Source organism: Etheostoma cragini, chromosome 23 (genome assembly GCF_013103735.1).
Source record: "Etheostoma cragini isolate CJK2018 chromosome 23, CSU_Ecrag_1.0, whole genome shotgun sequence".
NCBI lineage: Eukaryota > Metazoa > Chordata > Actinopteri > Perciformes > Percidae > Etheostoma > Etheostoma cragini.
Genome location: NC_048429.1, coordinates 4,884,198 through 4,903,764, shown reverse-complemented (window position 1 = coordinate 4,903,764; position 19,567 = coordinate 4,884,198). Strand labels below are relative to the sequence as shown.

Here is a 19,567-nt window from a genome sequence, read left to right as displayed (position 1 = left end):
TACGCAGATCCCGGCTGTCCAATCAGAGCAAAGGAAGTTGAGCTTCCGGGAATGTTTGGTGATGTGGCTATGCTCTGACATCCATCCGGGGAAATATATCAAATCAAAAGCAGATACATTCACCAGGAAAGCACTCGCATAGGTTAGTCAAATGTCATTTCTTTAAAAAAAAACACACCACTTACTTGGCTGCGTAACAGAGTTGTCATTCTTAGAGGGAAAAAAAACTCATCGAATCAGGTTTGTAATCCTTATTTACGAGTGACCAGCGTTAGCTCGCTAATTAGCATTAGCTAACTTACTGTATTGTGGAAACTACACGCAGAGTACACACCGGGTGTTTTCACGAAAGTGTCCCGTTCACACCAGCATTCCGTAATCTTCAAAAGTGTATACTACTCCTTGGAGACATTGCTGTCCAGCCGCTTGGATAGTGTCCCGTGCATTTTTACGATAGCTAGCTATTTTTCTTTTCTGTTCACAAAAAAGTGACGCAGCCGCAGTGGAGTGTCCGGCAGGCTCGGGGAAGCTCGGCGCTACCGATCCAGCGAATAGGTTGGGAGGTGTCTGCCAATGTGTTGCTTTGGACATGGAAGGGGGGGAAAATAGAAAATAGGGGTCAGTAAAAGCCCAGGTCGTAAAGTTTGGTTATATAAACATTGTTCTAAAAATCTGTAGGGCTGCAACCAACAATTACTTTATCAGTTTTTTTTCTCAATTCATTAATCGTTTGGCTATTTCTATTGGAACTGTGTGTAACATTGAGAGCAACTTAAAACCAGAGTCAACGTCCTTGTATGAGAACACATACTTGTATTGTGGTATCATATTGCTTATGTTTTTCAAACCTCACAGTTTTAAAACTGAAACTAAGGAATGTAGGCTGGAAAAACATCCAACCGATCGCTAATTAGTACTCTATCCTTTTGAACAACTAATGGTTTCAGATCTAGTATATTGTAAAAAGCTTGCAGATAAAGATGGTCCAATATTTTTTTGCTTTCCCATATCAATTATGATACCTGAAGTTGTATATCGGCCGATACCGAGTGTCATATATTTAATTATGTTTAATCAACTGTGTGCTACTATCCCTGTATGGATGTGAGATGATTTCCATCTTTGTTGGTCTGCCTCGGGTTAAACTCTTTGTGAAACATGTACAAACATAAACAATGAATGCCACTGAACTTTCATTTATTATCCAGTTTGACATATAGTTAAAACACAAAAAGAACATGAATAAACTACTTTGAAGGTAGATTTTCTTTAGGGCTTTATTATGTGGTATCAGATTGGTGCACACACTCCAGTACTTCCTGATTCCAGCGTTTTAGGCAGTATTGGAGGCGATTCCGAGACTGGTATCAGAACATCTCTACTTGCAGACACTATGTTTATACATAAATCAAATACAGTTCATTTTCTTGCGATTATGTGTACAATCACACCTTCAGAGGACATTGTCATGCAGCACTTCAAACTGTTGGAGTTAAAGGGCGAGTCAACCAATAAATACTACATTATTTACTGTGCATTACAAACACGAGACCTTTTAATGGTAGGCTGTATTTATGCTACTATGTACAGAATTAAAATGTATGCTTACATCTGTAGTACTAATGAGCCTGTACACTGAGGAAAGACATTGGAGAATATTTAAAAAAAAAATAGGTCCACCTTTTAACCATAGCAAACACGAAAGGGCTTGCGCAGGTGCAGCAAAAAAAGGATTTACATGCCAGACATCACTAGGCTGAAGCCTCAAACCTTTGATATTTTTTCCTGTCACAGTGCCATCTTTATGTTGAGCCGTCTGGCCACAGTCCTCCAGGAGCTCTCTGGAGAGGAGGGCCCAGATGGAGACCCACAGGTGAGAGAGCAACACACAAATTATAATGAGACGTATTGCTGACTGTGTCCCCAGTTTTAAAATGAGTTATTGTTGAGTTTATGTCCAGTCAATGTCTCTGGAGCATTTTACCCTCAATTTGGAGCAACCATTGAATGAGCATGATGAAAGGAAAGGACTGCTCGCCTCTTATCTTACAAAATAAAGGAAGATGATGATGGTCCTATCTGTACAGAAATAGGTCAGAGAAAGCTTTATCTTGCATAACATGCGTTTACAGACTCAAAATAACTTATTTGCATAACTCTTAACTCCTGCGTGTCTGCACATTCCAGGATGCATTTTTGTCTCTTACGTTACTTGAGCTGTGGCACTCAAAATAGAACGAATTGTCAAAACTGAAGCAGCAGAGGCCATGGTAATCTGACTTTTAGTCCAAAGTTTAAAGCAGCTTCAAAAATAATATTTCTCCATTATTGATAATGCAGCTCAGTAGCATCCTTCATTGGATCACATAGCCACCCAGGACATTATATAGCTGTTTTTACAGGTTGAGTTGGACGAACCATGATAACTAAACTGACCTTATCTGTTTCCTTAAACAGGGCATGCTGGTGCCTCAGCTCCCTGCCGGTGAGGACCAGGCTCCAGTGGAGTCTGAGGCTCCTGAGGAGGCGATGGAGAGGCTGGCTCACTTGGAACAACTTGTGGTCCAGCTGAAGGAGCTCATCCGCGACAAAGACACCCAGCTTATACAAAAGGACACTGAACTGTCTAACAAAGATGCACGGCTCAAGGTAAATAACCTTTTGGGTTCATTTGCTGTTAATACTCCAAAAGTCTGTTTACTATATACTTTATGTCACGTCTTTCATGACTGAGCGTGGAGAATTTTTGCTTCATAACCACAGAATGAGAAAGATGAAGCTGAAGCTCGCTTCACCAAACTCAAACTGCAGGCTAAAGCCAAGATGGCTTCACTCAACAAACAGATTTCTGAGTTGAAAGGACATGGAGGAGCAACAGTAAGTTTAAATCAGATAAAATAGTCTGTGTTGTGCCTATGAATAATCTACCTCCAGTAGCCTTTTACAGCAAAGATCTTATACAGACTAAGCTATGCCACCAGCTCACCACAAACTAACGATAAAGTTTTTTATCTGACTTGAACATCTGTTTTGTCTGCAGCAGAGTCCAGACAGCTCTTTCACAGGTGCCGCAGTCGAGGAGGATCTCCAAGAACTTAAGAACAAGCTGAGCGCGGAGGAAGCCGACCGCAGAGCGCTGCAAGAGCGACTCCAGACCACAGAACAGCTCCTTCAAGAGAAGGAATCCGCCCACGCTGCACAGGTGACCTAACTGTGGCTCGAATTACATGTAGCCATACACTGTTAACAAATACAAATTTGTATTTTAAATGTCACGAGAAAGCTCTTTCTGAATGATTTGTTGATTTTTGTTTTTCAGTTGCAGAAACTGCAGGCTGTGGTCTGTGAGAAGGATGTGCGTTTCCAGGAACAGATCCAGAAACACGAAGAAGAGCTGCTGAGGGTCACAGCACCGTCTCAGAGGGACAGCGAGCTTCAGCAGGTATAAGATCCAAGAATAACTGACTTAGTTTGTGGTTTATTCATTTATAATCTACCCATTCAATTAAGGCTGAAATGATTCCTATAGTAACTCGAATAGTTTAATTACTAAAAATCCTCTATGCAAAAGGTTTTGCCAAAAAGCTTTGTTTAATAAATATTACCAACGTTGTATCGCTCACGGTGTTTCCGAACAGAGGATTATTACTGTCGCACACCTGGCTGACACTGCTTGCGAAGAAGACTGATTACAAAATCAAGAAAGCGCGTAAGAGGCTAAGAGAAGAGATTGGCTGGAGAAAACGACAGAAAGTGTCCAAAGTTTGGAATCAGTTCAAACGTAAATGAAACAAAAACTCTGTACAGTGTGTCTACTGCAAAATTGAACTAGCTTACCACAAAAATAGCACAACATCAATGCTCCAGCATCTCAACAGAAAAAATCACGTCTGACTTAATCCTCCATCCAACAAAGTGGACCTGACAAAAGTACACCACAGGATCGTATGGATGATGAAACTAAACCAAACACAACAACCACCAGACTCAAAGACAAGAAAACGTAGTGGTGACCACAATTTGATCTAAAGAGCCGACTTGTTGACTATCCTTTCGGAAAAACAGCTGATTAAATGCGCCCCCTCTCTCTCACTTTCTGTCTTCACAGAGAAACACCTGACTAGCATAAGTATAACAGAGCTGTGTGACATTGTAATCAAATATATAAATGAAAATAGGTTGAGTATAACTAATATTAACATAAGGCCTATACAGATCAGTCTCAGGTTAAAACTTGTAATTCTGAAAGTTAAGTTGCACAACTTAAAGTAATGTTCATGTATGTTTAATGTGTGCTTTAGTTTGATGTTATTGCATTTCAGAAAATGTTTTCTGTAAAAACCATGTTGGATGGCACTTGAGAGATGATATCGTAAGCAATGTAGGCAATAAAAATGTTGCATTTCCCCAAAATAAACCAAACCATTGTATATTATTTCTGCCCCACTCTGACATCTCTCCATTAGTGCAGGTATAGGTACTGAGCATGTGTGTGTAATTAGGGCCTGTGTGTGAAAACAACAAAGTGTAAATTTTTATTCCGCCTTGTGGGACTTATAAGGAAATATTATTATTATTATTATTATTATTATTAACATTCAAAATCTCAAATATATGCACTTTTCTGTCATAGAAGACAAAAGATGAAAATCACCAAATATTCACATTTGGGAAGCTGGAACCTTTTAAGTTTTATTATTTTAGCTAAAAAAATTTAAATAGCTACAAAGAGGAAATACCCTTTACCAATGTTTTGATAACTGGCTAATAAATGGAATTTGCTTCAGTTCAACTCGAGGGGATGAACACAAAAAAAATTAAATTTTCCCACTAGTGAAAGAGAAGATGATTGCCACACTTAGCAGATACATTCACTTTTTTATCTGATTATTATTATTATTATATGATATATTTATCTTTCTCCAAGGCCCTGCATGCAGCACAGAGGCGTTGTGAAGAGCTTGAGGAGGCCTTAAGCTCTCGGTCCCAAGTGCTGGAAATGCTGCAGCAGGAAGTGAGCAGTGCTGATCAGCAGAAACAGGTACAGGTCCTGATATACTGGATGCCATTTGTGTTTGTGCAGCTATTGTAGTGAATACTGCTCCTGCTTAATGAAAAGAGAACTGTTCAAACAGACCCATCCCACATCGTAATGGCATGTCATTATTATCCATTGTTTGGCTGAGCCACACAACACACATTCACTCATATCCTCTTTCTCCTTCTCTTTCTCTCTGTTTATTTTCTGCTCAGATCTTGACTGCTCAGTTCCGGCAGATGGAGCAAGAGCTGGCCAATGACGCCAAGCAGAGGGAGGAAGAGAGGCAGCAGTGGGCCGAACAGGCCAGCAGGGCCCAAGCAGAAGTTGCAGCCCTCCGAACCAGCTTGGAGGACTTGGAAAGAGAAAGAACGGTGGTGGCCAGACAAGAGGGCGAGTTGGCCTCCCTGAGAGAGGCAGAGCATGCTAGTCAGGAGGCTCTGGGAAAGGAGAAGATAGAAGTTGCCAGATTGGAGAGACAACTGTCTCTGATGAAAGAGGCTGAGCTTGCCGCCGTCCAAGCTAGACATGATGCTTTAGAGAGCGCTAGATTGGAAATAGTTCGGCTCGAAAGTGAACTTGCCTCTACGAGAGAGGCAGTTGTCAGTGCCAGCCAGGAGGCCTCAGAGAGAGTGAAGTCAGAAGTTGATAAACTGGAGCGAGAGCTGGCTTTAAGTAAAGAGAAACATGAAGAAGTCCAGAAGAAATCAGAAATCTTGGGTGAAATTTGGAGACATCTACGTTCTTTGACTCTTGAAGATGTGCAAGCAGCCGATGAAGTCCCCTTCCCTGCTGAATTTTCCCTGTTCCTGGACACTGTGCAGTCTTTTGAGGCACAACTGACAAAGCTGAAAGATGAACACAGGGAGAGTAAAGAACATTGTGCCGAGCTCACACACACCATGGAAACCCTTCAGGGTAAGGAAATTATCTGTTTGTTTCTGTTTATAAAATTCAGTGTGTCCATGTCAAACCTTTGCCTAACATGATGTTTTCATACACATCTTTGATTATCAGAACAACTCGACAGAAAAACCACAGAACAGGAGGAAGCCACTGCCAAGATACAACAGCTGGAGCTGCAAATTCTATTGGTCAGTGCAAATTTGCCTAATATTCATCTGGTATTAACACTTGTAACTTGTATGACTCTGTATCTGTGTGCATTATCTGGATAATGGCATCCAATCCACAGGCCTTTGCGTTTACATATTAAAATGCGTTATGTTGATTTGGCCTGCGACGGGATTTGATCGAGATATGTAGATTAATGAAATCCCTTTTTGTCAGGGAAGACTTTTAGCTGCCATGTGTAGTCTTTGCCAGGCAGCTTAAGCTACCAGGAAGAGCAGTTATCCTTTCAACTTGCTGTGTGGGTTTTCTTCTTAAGATTGTGGTCATGCTGAATAAATTGTTTTACTTGTGATGGGAACTTTAAAAGCTTTGTAGTACTCTGCAAGCTCTAACGTCAAAGTTTCAGCCTTCGTTGTGAGTTTGATTTAAAAAAAAAGGTGTTGATGTGGGACTGGAAGCTTACCATAAACTGAGGTTTAAGACATTAAAGTAGTTTGTCAGATAGCAGATAACAGTGCCATTGGGTTTCCCCTTTCATTAAAATACAGTTTGCAGAACTTTAAGTTTGAGAGTAGGGCAGTCTAACTTGTCCCGTGTTACAACATGTGTCTGAGTCTCAGACAGGACAGGCACTGGGTCATAGACGGACAATAGTTTAACTCCGTGTGAAGAAGTGCGCCTAATCCCCTCTGCACTGATCCACTGTTATGACCGACCAGTCTTATCCGACCTTCACCTCACGTTGTATTTAAGAACAATCATAAAGGCCATATAGAGTTTAAAAGTGTTGTTCCCATCCTTTTAATACAGAATTTTGTTCTCCGGTAAATAATGCTGTAAAAGTTCCATTCCTGCTAATTGTCATTTTTTGTTTCAGACATCTGAAAGAGGTGATATGACTGGACCGGATGCACAGGATTTATCTGAAGCAAATGAAGGTACAAAAACTGGATTTGTTCTCCCAAAATAAAATGTATACATTATATGGAAACAGAATCAAATATAATGGTCAAGGTCATACAGACATACATACATACATACATATAAATTAGGATGCTTTTAAAGCTAAAAATAATTAAATGATAAAATAGGTTAAACGTCAACTATTTTGATAATCAATTAGACCTAGTTATTTTTCTGGAAAAAAATGCCATACAATATTTTTTTCTAATTACTTTGTTGACTTCCCCAGCACACATACTGCAATTGGAGCAGCAGCTTTTAGAAAAAGAAAATGAGCTGGTTGCCTTACGAGAATCCCTCAGACTGGCTGAGGAGCACAGCTCCAGTGGGGTTGCATCATGTGAAAACTACAGTCAGACTCCAGATCAGGTTCAGGATGCCAGTACAGCCCCACATAACAGTTGTGCAGCCCTTCCTGACTTCATGGATGACACTCAAGAAGAGGACACTACCTTAGTTGCTCAGGACACCTCAGTCCTCTCCATTCCTGCTGATAGTGAGAGCAGCCCAGAGCTTATTGGAAACCAGTCTGAGTCCCCAGAAGAATCCAAAGGGACCTCCTCAGATGAGATGGTTGCCAGCAGTGATTCAGAGGTGGCCCACAGCAGCTGGACCCTCCTGGAAGCTGTCAATCAAGATGGAGGCCAGGAGTGGCCATCCATCCTGCAGGAGTTTGGCCAGTTGCAGCTGCAGTCATGGGAGGCAACGAGCATGGAGCAGGAAACATCCACAGTTCAAGTTGAGTCGTCCTCTGTCATCATCCGAGAGACGGTACAAGTTCATCTAACTCAGCAGACATCTTCCACCACAGATGGCAGCGTGCCCTCTGGCCAGGTCTTTGCTCAGGCCTTGGCTGAGGAACTTCAGAAGAGGTATAGTGAGCTTTTGGCTGAGCTTCAGGGGCTTAGAGAGGCAGCTGCAGAGTCACAGGAGAAAATCAAAAACCTGGAAGAAGAAACGCAATGCCTTGCTGCTGCCAAAGAAAAGGCCGAGTCCCAGGCCAATGGTTTTACAGAAGAACTTAATTTAGCCAGAGAGGAGCTGGACAAGCTCTCTCAGCAAAGCAGCTCAGTGGTGGAGAAACGCAGTGTTGAAATGCAGCTTCTAGAAGAACAGTTAGACATGTTAAGCACTCAAAATAAAACTAAGGAGGAGAAGATCCAGGCCCTACAGACAGAACTGGATATGGCTCGTCAAGCTTTCAGTGAGCAGGAGGGGCAGGCCAGGATGCTGAGTGCTCAGCTGGAGGACAGAGAGCTCCTTTCCTCTGAGCTTGAAAAGAGGCTGCAAGACATGGAAAACAGCATGTTGGAATACTCTCAAACATCAGAGCTCAACAATGACACTTTGTCAAAGAAGGACTCTGAGATCAGTGAGCTACAGCTTATTCTCAGCCAAAAAGAGCAAGAAGTAATGGAGCTTAATGACAGCATGTCAGCTAAACTCCTCCAAGCAGAAGAAGAGAAGTTCCAGATAGGTAGTGAAGTCAACAAACTGAAGGGGCAGATAGTGGACCTTGAGAAAGTCAGAGACGAGAAACAGAAAGGGAGTTCTGAAGACTCAGCTGCTCATGTAGGTGATGAACTTGATAGTATGCGAAAGGAGAAAGGAATGCTGGAAAGCCAACTGACAACCACAAAGAAAAAGTTGCAGGCTGCACTTGTGCAACGCAAAGATCTCATGAGGAAGGTTGCTGAATTTGAGGTAGAAGCAAAGAAATGGAAAGAGCGAGATGAAACTGCAAAGACAGAATGTCCCGCAGAAATTCCGGAGGTAGAACAATCTAGAGCATGTGAGCTTCAGGAAATGGCGGCTAAAGTCATTGAACTTGAGCAAGCTTTAAGGTCCAAAGATGAGGCAGTTGAAACTCTTGAACAGAAAATTAGCTGGCAGGATCAAGTTCTCAGTGAGACGCTTGCTCTGAATAGAAAGCTACGTGAAGAAGCTGAAAACTCTCAGCAGGCTGACAGTTCATCTGAAACAACAGTGTTACAATCCCAAGTGGTCTCTCTTGAAGCAGAGTGTGAAACCCTTCAGAAAAAAGTCCAGGAGGCCCAAGAATCTCGCAAGGAAACCATCCGCAAAGCAAAAGAGAAAGATAGGCACCACCGTGAACAGCTGAAGCAGCAGAAAGAAGAATACAGCGAGCTTGTGGAACGTTTTCAGGTGCAGAGCGGCGAGCAAGAAGTTCTTCTCACTAAATTGAGAGCGTTAGAAGAAAAAGTGAGCACTGATAGAGAATCTTGCCAAGAGACCATCCAACTGGCTGAAAATGTGGCAAAGCAAGCAGCAGGTGATTGGGTCCAGGAGGATTGGGTGGATTTTGCCACATCTGAGACTGATTCATCGCAACCACAATCCAGCGATCCAGTTAAGCATCCTGCAGAGCAGTCTGACCTCCTTTCTGCACAAATGGAGGCCTCTGTGAAAGCTCTCAGAGGAGAGATCCAGACTGTGCAAATGGCAAACACAGAGCTAGAGAAGCAGCTGCAGGAAACCGAGGCCAGTTTGTCACTAAAGGAGGCTGAATTATTGGAGTTGGGCAAAGAGCTACAAGCATTACGAGAAAAGGAAAGGCAGATTGGTGCACTCTCAGAGGAAATTAATGATCTTAGAGAAAAGTATCACCAGGCTGAGTCTTATGCTGAAACCTTGAAAGCAGAGATGGACGCTGCCGCCCAAACAGAATCTGCAGATTCTACATTCTCAATTACAACTCTTCAGGCTGAAGTGGAGGACTTTAAGCAGTTTCTCGTCAGTAAGAACCATGAAATCCTGGAGCTAAGCCAGCAGCTTAGCGAGCAGAACTCTCTCATACACTCAATGCAGGACACAGTGACTCAGAAGGATCAGGTGATATTTTCTTTACAGGAAGAACTGAAGGCTGAGCAAGACAAAACCCAAAGGTTAGAGGTTAAACTTCCACTGAAGCAAGAGGAAGAAAAAGACAGCGAGGCAAAGAACCAGCAGCTACAACGGAAACTTCAGGCTGCCCTGATCTCTCGCAAAGAGGCTCTAAAAGAAAACAAAACCCAGAAGGAGCAACTAGCTTCAACTGAGAAGCTCCTAGCTGAACTGCAACAGAAAATGGAGTCAGCACAAGATGAGCTGGAGAAGCTGAGAGCGGAAAAAGTTCGACTGATTGACGAAGTTGACCGGACATTACTGGAAAACCAAAGCCTAGGATCATCCTGTGAGAGCCTCAAACTGGCAATGGAGGGCATACTGAATGAGAAAGATGCCTGTAAGAGAGAAGTGGAGCAAGCGAAAGAAGAAGCTGCCAGGACCTGCAGAGAATGGGAGGAAAAGGTTCAAGGCATGAAGGACGAGTACGAGACTCTGCTCAAGTCATATGAAAATGTGAGCGATGAAGCAGAGCGAGTGAGACGAGTCCTTGAGGCTGCCAGGCAGGAGAGACAAGACCTTGTGGCCAAGGTGAGGATGCAGGAGGCTGCAAAGCAGGATGCCGAAAGACGGGCTGAAGAGTCGCAGAAAGAGGTGGATTCAGTAAAAGACAAAATGAGAAAGTTTGCCAAAACAAAGCAGCAAAAAATAATGGAGTTAGAGGAGGAGAATGAGAGACTCAGTGAGATGCAGGACAAGAATGTAATAAAACGAGAGGACAGGGCTCTCAAAGCTGAGGTGGAAAGACTTCACAATGAGCTGGGGGCTTTGAAAGCTGAGTTGGATGCTACAGTGGCAGAAAGAGACTCTTTAGGGCAGCAGATTAAAGAGTTGAGGGGACAACTTGCCCAAACAGGAAAGAAAGAAGACAATGTGGTTCATGCTACTGTTGTAGAAGAGGTTATCACTGCCCAGCAATCACACTTAATCATGGACAAACCAGAGCCCGTTGAGGGTCAGTATGAAGACAAAGAAGAAGACACAGCAGCTGACCAAATAGCTGCAGGGCATGCACCAGAAACACATTCACAACCTATTGAGGAAAAAGAAAAAGCAGAAATGATTGAAAGTGTTCAAGTTCTATTAGAAGATAAAATAAGGGAGATGGAGGCAGCTGTTGATGCAGAGAGGGAGCTGTGGCAGGAACAGGAGGCCAGACTCAAAGCTGAGCTGGCCTCTCTTGAGCAAGATCTTCAGGAGAGTAGAGAAAAGGAGATTCTTGAGGGTTCAAAGAGGGAAGCCCAGTTTAAAGAGCTGCTCAGAAGCCTTGAAACGGAGAAAGATAACCTAGAGGAGCGCCTGATGAACCAATTAGCTCAGCTCAATGGCAGCATCGCTGGCTACCAGCAAGAGGCAGGAGAGAACCGGGAGCACCTGGCTGAGCTGCAGCGGGAGGTGGAGAGGCTGGAGAGGGAGCGTGCCGAGCTAGAAGCCAAGGCTCAGAGTGAGAGTGACCGGGCTGCCAGGCTGGAGGAGGACATGAGGCAAGCCCAGAGAGAAAGAGCTGAAGCTGAAGCAGAGTCTGGTAAGCAAAGGGAGCTGGAGCAACAGCTGAGGTCTGCTCAGAGGGTCAGAGAAGGCAGCCAGAGCAGAGCACGTCAGCTGGAAGAACTATTGAGGGAGAAGCAGCTGGAGGTCCGTCAGCTGCAGAAGGACTGCATCAAGTACCAGGAGAGGATCAGCGAACTAGGTAAAGAAGCTAAGGCGCTGCAGCAAGGCCATGAAGAGCTCTACAACAAACTAGAGCAATCACAACTGGAGACTTCCAAATCTGTTGAAGACCTGAAAAGGACTCAATCAGAGTTGGCTAGCTGCAAATCACAGCTGGATGAGGCTCAGAAGAAGGCAAGCGAGGCTTTAGCTGAGAAAACAACCCTTGAACAGAATGCCCAACAGAGAGAAGCCTCGATGAAAGCAGAGGCAGAGCAAACCCTTGACTCCGTTAGATTTAGGCTTGGAGCTGAACTGAAGGAGATGGAGCTGAGACTGGAAGAGGTGGACCGAGAAAGAGACAGGGAAGAGGAAGCCACTCTGGAGGCCAGAGAGGTCGCAGAAGCAGCTGAGAGACGGGCCCAGGAGATGCAAGCCCGCCTGGACGAGTCTCTGGCCAGGTTAGCCGCTTTCTCACGCTGCATGTCCTCACTGCAAGATGACCGTGACAGAGTTTTGGACGAGACCCGGCAATGGGAGACTCGTTTTAAAGATGCTCTGCAGGGTAAGGAAGCCGAAGTTCGGGAGGCTGAAACACGGGCCAAGGAACTGGCAGAACAGCTTCAGAGAGAATCTTCTCTGAAAGAGGAACTTCAGCTTTCAGTCGACAGGTAAAAACCTTCTTGCTGTATTTGTCTTGTTTCCCTGATTATGTTCAGCTTTTTTTTTTTGCTCAAAACTCACATTTCATTTCTTTCAGACTAGAGAAAGCAATCAAAGATTTGCAGCTGAAACTGGAAGAGGAGGAAAAGAAAGTCACAGAAAGCAAAGCTGCCCTTGAGGAGGAGAGGAGCAATCTTCGGATAACTACAACTGAGCTGCAGTCTGCACAAAATGAAGGCCATGCTCTGAAAAATGAGATGGAGAGTCTTATTCAGAGGGCCAGAGCTCTAGAGGAGGCTGTAGGTCATCTGCAGGGTGAAGTCGACCAGGCCAGGACTGAGCTAAGGGAGAGGGAGGCAGAAGAGAGGCGTCTGTGTCTGAACGTGGAGCAACTAGAGACAGACCTGAGGTCCTCTAAGGCCTTGACAGAGACGCTGCAGACTGAGTTAAATGAAAAGGAAAAGCGAGAGGTGGAAATGCTGGGGGAAAAGGAGCAAGCTGTTACTCAGGTTTTTACACGTTTTCATCTACAGTACATGCTCTATATTGTTCTTGGATGACAAATTTTTCATCACTTATGTGTGTTTTGTTTGCCAGGCTGCAGAGGAGGCTAGAAAGGAGGCCGACAGCAGGGCACAAGAGGCTGAGAAGGAGCTGGAGCAGAGAAGAGGGGAAGTGCGGGATCTGGAAGAAAAACTGCGAAAGGCAGAGGAAGAGAGCAACAACAGAAAAGCCAGACTGGATTCTTTCATGAAGGCCATGGGCTCCTTGCAGGATGACAGAGACAGAGTCCTTAACATGTACAAACAGCTGGAGGAGAAACACCTGCAGGTAATGCACAAAAACCTAAAGCTTATAATATCTGAAGCTGAGCTCGTTTTGGTCAGTAGTCAATATAATATTGGTATTGTTTCTCAGGTGATAATGGAAAAGGACGGTCTGATCCAAGAGGCGGCAGGGGAGAACAACAGCCTGAAAGAAGAGCTGCGCGCTCTGCTGGTCCAGAGAGATGACCTGTATGCTGAAAAGGCCCAGCTGTCCGCTCAGCTTCACGGCTACCGTAACGAACTTAACCAAGTCCTGAGCATGAAGGACTCCCAACACAAACAGCTTCTAGCAGCTCAACGAGAGCGTATTGCCTCTCTGGAAAAGGAACGCGATAAATTGGAAAGTCAGGTAAAGAATGTGAGCAGAGCCAGAGAGACAGGAGTAGAAGAAGTCAGAGTGGAAAGCGAGACTCTTAGCCAGGCTGTTGACATTAGGACAGCATCACAGGTGATAGATGCTCCCGGTGCAGAAGTTGAGAAGCTGAGGGAGCAGCTGCAAGCAGCGAGAGAACAAGTGGAGGCATTGGAGGAGAGGCGACTCAAGGAGAGCCAAGAGCAGGTGAGCAGGAGCAAAGAGCTAGCTGAGCTGCGATGGGAGGGAGGTGTGATGCGGACAGAGTCAGAGAGTGCTCAGGAGAGGGTGGCAGAGCTGGCCAGAGACTTGCTGGCTGTCGAACAGAATCTGTTACAGGAGAAAGAGGCAACGGCGCAGCTAAGAGCAGAGAACCATTCATTCTCAAAAGCCATGGCCTCCCTGCAGGACAGCAGGGACCAGGCGGAAAGCAAGGTCCAGGAACTAAGCCGGAAGCTGGAAGAGGTGAGCAAGGCAGGTGGCCACGCAGCACACAACAGCCCTGGAGGCTCCACTGGTGAAGTGTGGGGGCTGAAGAACGCACTACAAGCCCTGCAGAATGACAGGGAGAGACTGGTGAGTTACAGTCACCGTAAATATCAATATTTTAGTCATAAACACAGATAATCACAACTCTCCTGGCAAAGAATATAAATAATGATGGGAGCGTTATGTTTGTTTATGTTCATGTTATGTTTATGTATTTTGTCATATATTTTTTTCTTCTTTTTCCTTCTCTTTGGGTGCAGCTGGAGCAGCTTCAAACCCAGGCGTCTGAGCTCAAGAAGCAGAAGTTAGAGTTGGCTCGACTGGGAGCAGGAGAGCTGATTAAAATCAGCCAGGAGCTGTTTGAGGAGAAGAACAAGAATGAAGACATACTGGGTGTCATAATGCAGCTAGAGAAGGTGGTAGAAATGGGCAAGCTGGAAATAGAAACTCTCAGGTGAGCAACAGAGCCAGCATTATGTCATCATAGTCACGGTTCTTGACCAAGCAGAAGGGCACAAAGGCCTTTTATTGTTTGATAATTTGTCACGTGCTTTGTAGACTGGAGCGTATCGACTGGATGGCTCAAGCAGAGCAGCTGAAGCAGCAGACCCTCGCCACACTGTCGGAGAGGGACCAACAACTGCGGCAACTCACCGCCATGCTGGAGGAAGCCCACGCCGACAAGCCCAAACTTCAGCAGGAACACTATCAGAGAGAGGTTAACGTTTGCATGTACTTATGACTGTAATAGGAAATAATATATTATGTGCATGGTGGCATTCCAAAAAGCAGTAGTGTTGATTAGGACTTGGGACCCCTGACACAAATACCACCAGGTTGTGTGTAGGGTTGCACAATATTGACAAAGTGTAATATTGTGACATTGATTGTGAATATTGCAGTATGGATATTAATTTTGAAACTTTTTAAACACGTAAAATTACAAAAGTTATGGGAAAACACATCAAAATAGATTCATAACAAATGAAACAACATTTTTACAACACAAGGTTTATTTGTACTTACTGTTGAATTGGACTGGTACAACGACCATGTCTACAGAACAGGACATGTTATAAGGGTTGTACAGTATGACACACCTTTTCTTTCTCTCTTATTTGTTCCGTTTTTTTTTCTCTATTTCTTCACTTACACTGTCCCTCTGTCGCAATAAGCACACACGTGGTACACTAAATAGGGTTTATCACATAGTGGACCCGTGCGCTGATGTTAATGAAACATGACCATTATAGCGTTTCAAGCGTGCGCTATATCAAACACAACCAAGCCACACAGCCAACGATTGGGGCGCAACAACCACAAAATAAACAAAATATTGCATGCTTTTGATATATTGCAATAACGATATTGAGTCGATACATCTTGCACCCCCTCATCTTTTAGTGCTACATCTCATACCACATTGGGAATAAATAATTGGACCTTAAGTTGTAAAAAATCTTAAAGGTGCTCTAAGCGATGTGGGGTGACGTTACATCTTGTTGACATTGGAAGTATTTTCAAACAAAGCGAGACTAGCTTGCCGCTCCCTCTTTCCTCCTCATCCTCCCATCCCCTCCCATCCGTGCTTCTGCACGCTAAACACCCCCAAACCCCACCCACAAATTCTTCTTTTTGGTTATTGGCTGGAACGCTGGAACACTTTGTGTATGCTTTGTGGTGCAGGTGCACAGTGTTTTTTTTATTTTTTCAAACATTATTTTTTGGGGCTTTTCCCTTTTTATTATATAGTTGATAGACATGAAAGGGGAAGCGAGATGGGGGGATGACACGTAGCAAAGGGCCACCTGTCAGACTCAAACCCGGGTCGCTGCCGGACTCAGCCAACTTGAAACAAACGCTCTTACTTGGTTAGCTAGAGACCGCCCCGGCACAGTTTATTTTTGTTGCGGTTTGTTGCAGAAGGCATAATATAAACTATAAAATCATCAGTAATTATCTTCTTTGCAGGGCACAGAGGAAGTGGACAGTGCTCCTGGAGCCCCGCAGGAGCGGAGTAGCCTGGTAGATAGCCCTGCATACGTAGCTGAGGTCAAAGAGCTACAGAGAAGGTATAGTATAGGTCAAACATTAACAGAAATACTGTTACAAGTTTTAAGTAAAGTATAATCCATGTTAAACTCTTTTGAATCAGGCTGGATGAAGAGATGCAGCGGAGAGTGGTTGCTGAGGAGCAGCTAATGGACACACAGGATCGACTCAAACGGTATGAAATGTGACAAGATAAAGGGAAATTATAGCTGCTATAAGCAATATTTTTATATTGACAGTTACCATTGCACTGCAGTTCTCCTTCGCTCTACAGAGCTTTTTCAAGGGCCTTTTTGTGGTTCTTTGGCCCACTTTTCTTCACTATTTTGGTTCACTCTAGCCACTTTCATCAAAGTTTTTGCAGGAAGCAGATGTATTTGGCAAAAAAGCTCTGATGAACCAACCGTTCACTACCTTCTCTGCTCAAACTACAGAACACAAAGTTAGCCACTAGCCGGTGAACTAGTGACTAGTTAGCAGCTAAAGAAACAGATATTTCCCTCAGGAGTTGATGGAGACCAAAACAAAGCTAAAACTCAAAACTGCCAGATGACTTAATAAGTAATTGTTTTTCAACAACATTAATTTAGAAAGGCAGTATGTTAATGTTTTGTTCACAGCTTGTAACCTACTAAAACTAGAATACATCATAATTATGCTATGGCTGCAACTAATGGTTATTTAAGTATTTATTTACACATTTTTTCTCGATTATTTGTTTGTTTCAATTGAAAATAGCGTAAAAATGTACATCACAATAGTACAAAAAACCAAACTAAAATTTTAAAATCTTGCTTTTTTTGGTCTTACAATTGGTCCACAACCCACTGATACTGAGTTACCGGTAATTATATTAGAATGCTAAGAAACATTGATCATTAGATTGTTCTTGATCCAATGTTTTAAATTGTATAATTTTGAGACTACTATGAGTCTACTTTGATTGCTTTCATACACTTTGTTGTTTTTCTGCAGATGAATCATCTTTTAGCTTTGATAAATGTGTTTATTCACAAGATATGACAGCTAACATTCGTTTTTATTATTATTATTAGTCATAGCCAGGCTAAATGGCACACTGCACAAGAAGAGGATCACTCAGAGACTGCTGTTTTTATCGAGCCGGAAGGAGCTGTCACTCGAGTAAGGCGCCACTAATGTCCTGTACCCCGTCATCTGTCATCTTAATAACTAAAATAATAAAGACTTATGAGCTGAATGTTTCCCGTAACCTTGTCCTCTGTCTCTTGCAGACTCGGAAAGGTGGCCCTGGTTTGGTGCGAATGCTCAGAGTGGCCTTCTGCTCCCGCCAGCGTACCCCTCTGCTGTTCAGCCTCTATCTGCTCACTGTGCATGTCCTGCTGCTGCTGTGTCTAGGCGGATACCTCTGAAACCAAAAACAAAAACCTGAAAGAAAAGAGAGAGCTAGAGAGAGAGGAGGGGAAAGAAAATGGAAATGTTGCACAGACCTAACCCAAGCCATCAGTTTGTTTCATTTTGTATAAGGGTGTGAAGGATCTTCTACACCCAAATGTTGCACTTTAGAGGACTTCATCTTCTAGCCAAAGTATGTCGATTTATATAGGATGTTGTTGTCATTGGTTTAAGTCTTATGACTTTGAAGGGAATTTATCCTTTTTTTTTTCCTCAAAACAAGTTTCTTCCCAAGAGCATTTTTAGCGGTTAAGCACACAAGATAATGTGTTAATTAGTCATCTGTAGAGGTGCTTTTAGGGAGATTTGTTACTGTTGGACAGAGCGAGCCTAGTTTATTAGAGTGGTATCAATCTTGTCTCTGGCAAAAAAAGCAATTAAGCATATTTCCCAAGATGTGGAACTATTCTTTTAAGATGGCTTGAGGTTCAGTATGTGCTGTTATAGCCCAGTCTCTTCCTCTTCTACTCATTTCATGCATAAAAACGGAGCACGGTGCAATTTCTGTTCTTACACATTCCTATCGTCTGTTTGCTTTTCTTTTCCTCTAATATAAATCACATTAGAAAAGGGACTGATATTTGTACATTATGTACATGTATTTGTAAGTCATTTGGATGTAGGTTTCCCTCTTGTGTATCCAACAAGATTCCCTGTCCATGATTCTGTTGCATAGATTTAGATTTTACAGTTCGCTCTGTAGTTTTTTATGGCAGAGGAAGCCGTTATTCTGGTGCAATATTGCCACAGTGTGGGTTCATTCCAGAGGAGAAAGACTGCTGTGTTTTCTAATGATATCTATGCCATTATAAACAATTCTGATGTAGCATAATTTATTGCCCATAACAGTTAGAATGATTCACTACCTACATATACATTGACATCATCCTCTTGATTCTTGTTTATTTAATCGCTCACTGTTGGTGAAATGATCCATCTGTACTCATCTTCTCTATCAATTTCTTATGTTCTTTATATCTCTATATCTTTATAACACAGAAATATACTGTAAATAATGTTACAAAAGGGCTGTATAGGACACTAAAATGTAATAAAAGTGTTGGAGTTTAGAGCAGGGACCAGGGACAGATCTTGTCAAGCATTCATTATTTGCTTATTTGTGTCTGTTGAAAAGAAAATACAGACGTTGGGACTTTAGTTTACTGATTTTTAGGCACTGTTAAGTTTTTAACGCAAATTTTCGCTTTCATGGTAAAGTGCTTAAGAAATGGGTATCATTAATCAGTGATTTTGCCATTTCAGTAAACATTTCTTAATATGGGAGTGATGTTACAGTTAAGCACTGGTGTTAAAAAATGACAATGCTTCATGTGTGTAAGGTGTCCTTGAGTGTCATAAAAAGGCACTCATAAACAAAATATGTTATTATATGGGAGGAATGATGATATAAACATACTGTTGCTGAGACAATATCACCTTTTGCAAAAGTGCTTATAGCACACAATAAAGTTTAAACATGTGAATTGTGTCTGGCTGTACTTATGTCAGTCATGAATTACTAAAGTTAATATACAGTGAGGGAAATAAACGTATTTGATCACAATACTGCTGATTTTGTACATTTTCCCACTGACAAAAAAAAAATCTGTCTATAATTTAATGGTAGATTTATTAGAACAGCGAGAGACAATAAGAAGAAAATCTAGAAAAACACTTGTAAAAAATGTTTTAAGTTGATTTGCATTTTAATGAGGGAAATAAGTATTTGACCCCCTCTCAATCAGAAAACTTTCTGGCTCCCAACATCATCTCATACAGGAAATGAGCTGAGGTTAGGAGCATGCTCTTAAAGGGAGTGCTCCTAATCGCAGTTTGTTACCTGTATGTAAGACACCTGTCCACAGAAGCAATCAATTGAGCATATTCCAAACTCTCCACCATGGCCAAAACTAAAGAGCTCTCCAAGTATGTTAGGGACCAGATTGTAGAGCTACACAAGTCTGGAATGGGCTACAAAACCATTGCCAAGCAGCTTGGTGAGAAGATGACAACAGTTGGTGTGGTGATTCGCAAATGGAAGAAACACAAAAGAACTGTCAATCTCCCTCGGCCTGGGGCTCCAACGCGAGATCTCATCTCGGGGAGTTGCAATGATCATGA

General features: G+C 42.9%; 1 protein-coding gene across 2 annotated transcripts; it reads left to right on the top strand.

Moving 5' to 3' along the window:
* The first annotated feature begins 7 nt into the window (after positions 1-7).
* Positions 8-18,930, top strand: golgb1 (golgin B1). 2 transcript variants are annotated; one of them, XM_034863939.1, is made up of 21 exons: positions 9-142; positions 1,795-1,873; positions 2,458-2,649; positions 2,764-2,877; positions 3,041-3,202; positions 3,320-3,442; positions 4,928-5,041; positions 5,254-5,956; positions 6,056-6,132; positions 6,990-7,050; positions 7,305-11,204; positions 12,006-12,300; positions 12,390-12,801; positions 12,890-13,123; positions 13,211-14,047; positions 14,221-14,414; positions 14,519-14,678; positions 15,932-16,032; positions 16,116-16,187; positions 17,068-17,155; positions 17,266-18,930. In XM_034863939.1, exons 2-21 carry the CDS (start codon positions 1,805-1,807, stop codon positions 17,401-17,403), a joined length of 8,046 nt encoding a protein of 2,681 aa, XP_034719830.1. In that variant the 5' UTR covers positions 9-142; positions 1,795-1,804; the 3' UTR covers positions 17,404-18,930. The 2 variants fall into 2 exon arrangements, with proteins under 2 accessions (XP_034719829.1, XP_034719830.1); XM_034863938.1 differs by having other exon boundaries at positions 8-142; positions 7,305-12,300.
* The last annotated feature ends 637 nt before the right edge of the window (positions 18,931-19,567 follow it).

Coding starts and splice junctions, on each gene's coding strand:
- golgb1 (XM_034863938.1), top strand. CDS start 1,805: ATGTTGAGCCGTCTGGCCACAGTCCTCCAGGAGCTCTCTGGAGAGGAG. Junction 1,874..2,457: donor GCCCAGATGGAGACCCACAG/GTGAGAGAGCAA, acceptor TTCCTTAAACAG/GGCATGCTGGTGCCTCAGCT. Junction 3,443..4,927: donor GGGACAGCGAGCTTCAGCAG/GTATAAGATCCA, acceptor TCTTTCTCCAAG/GCCCTGCATGCAGCACAGAG.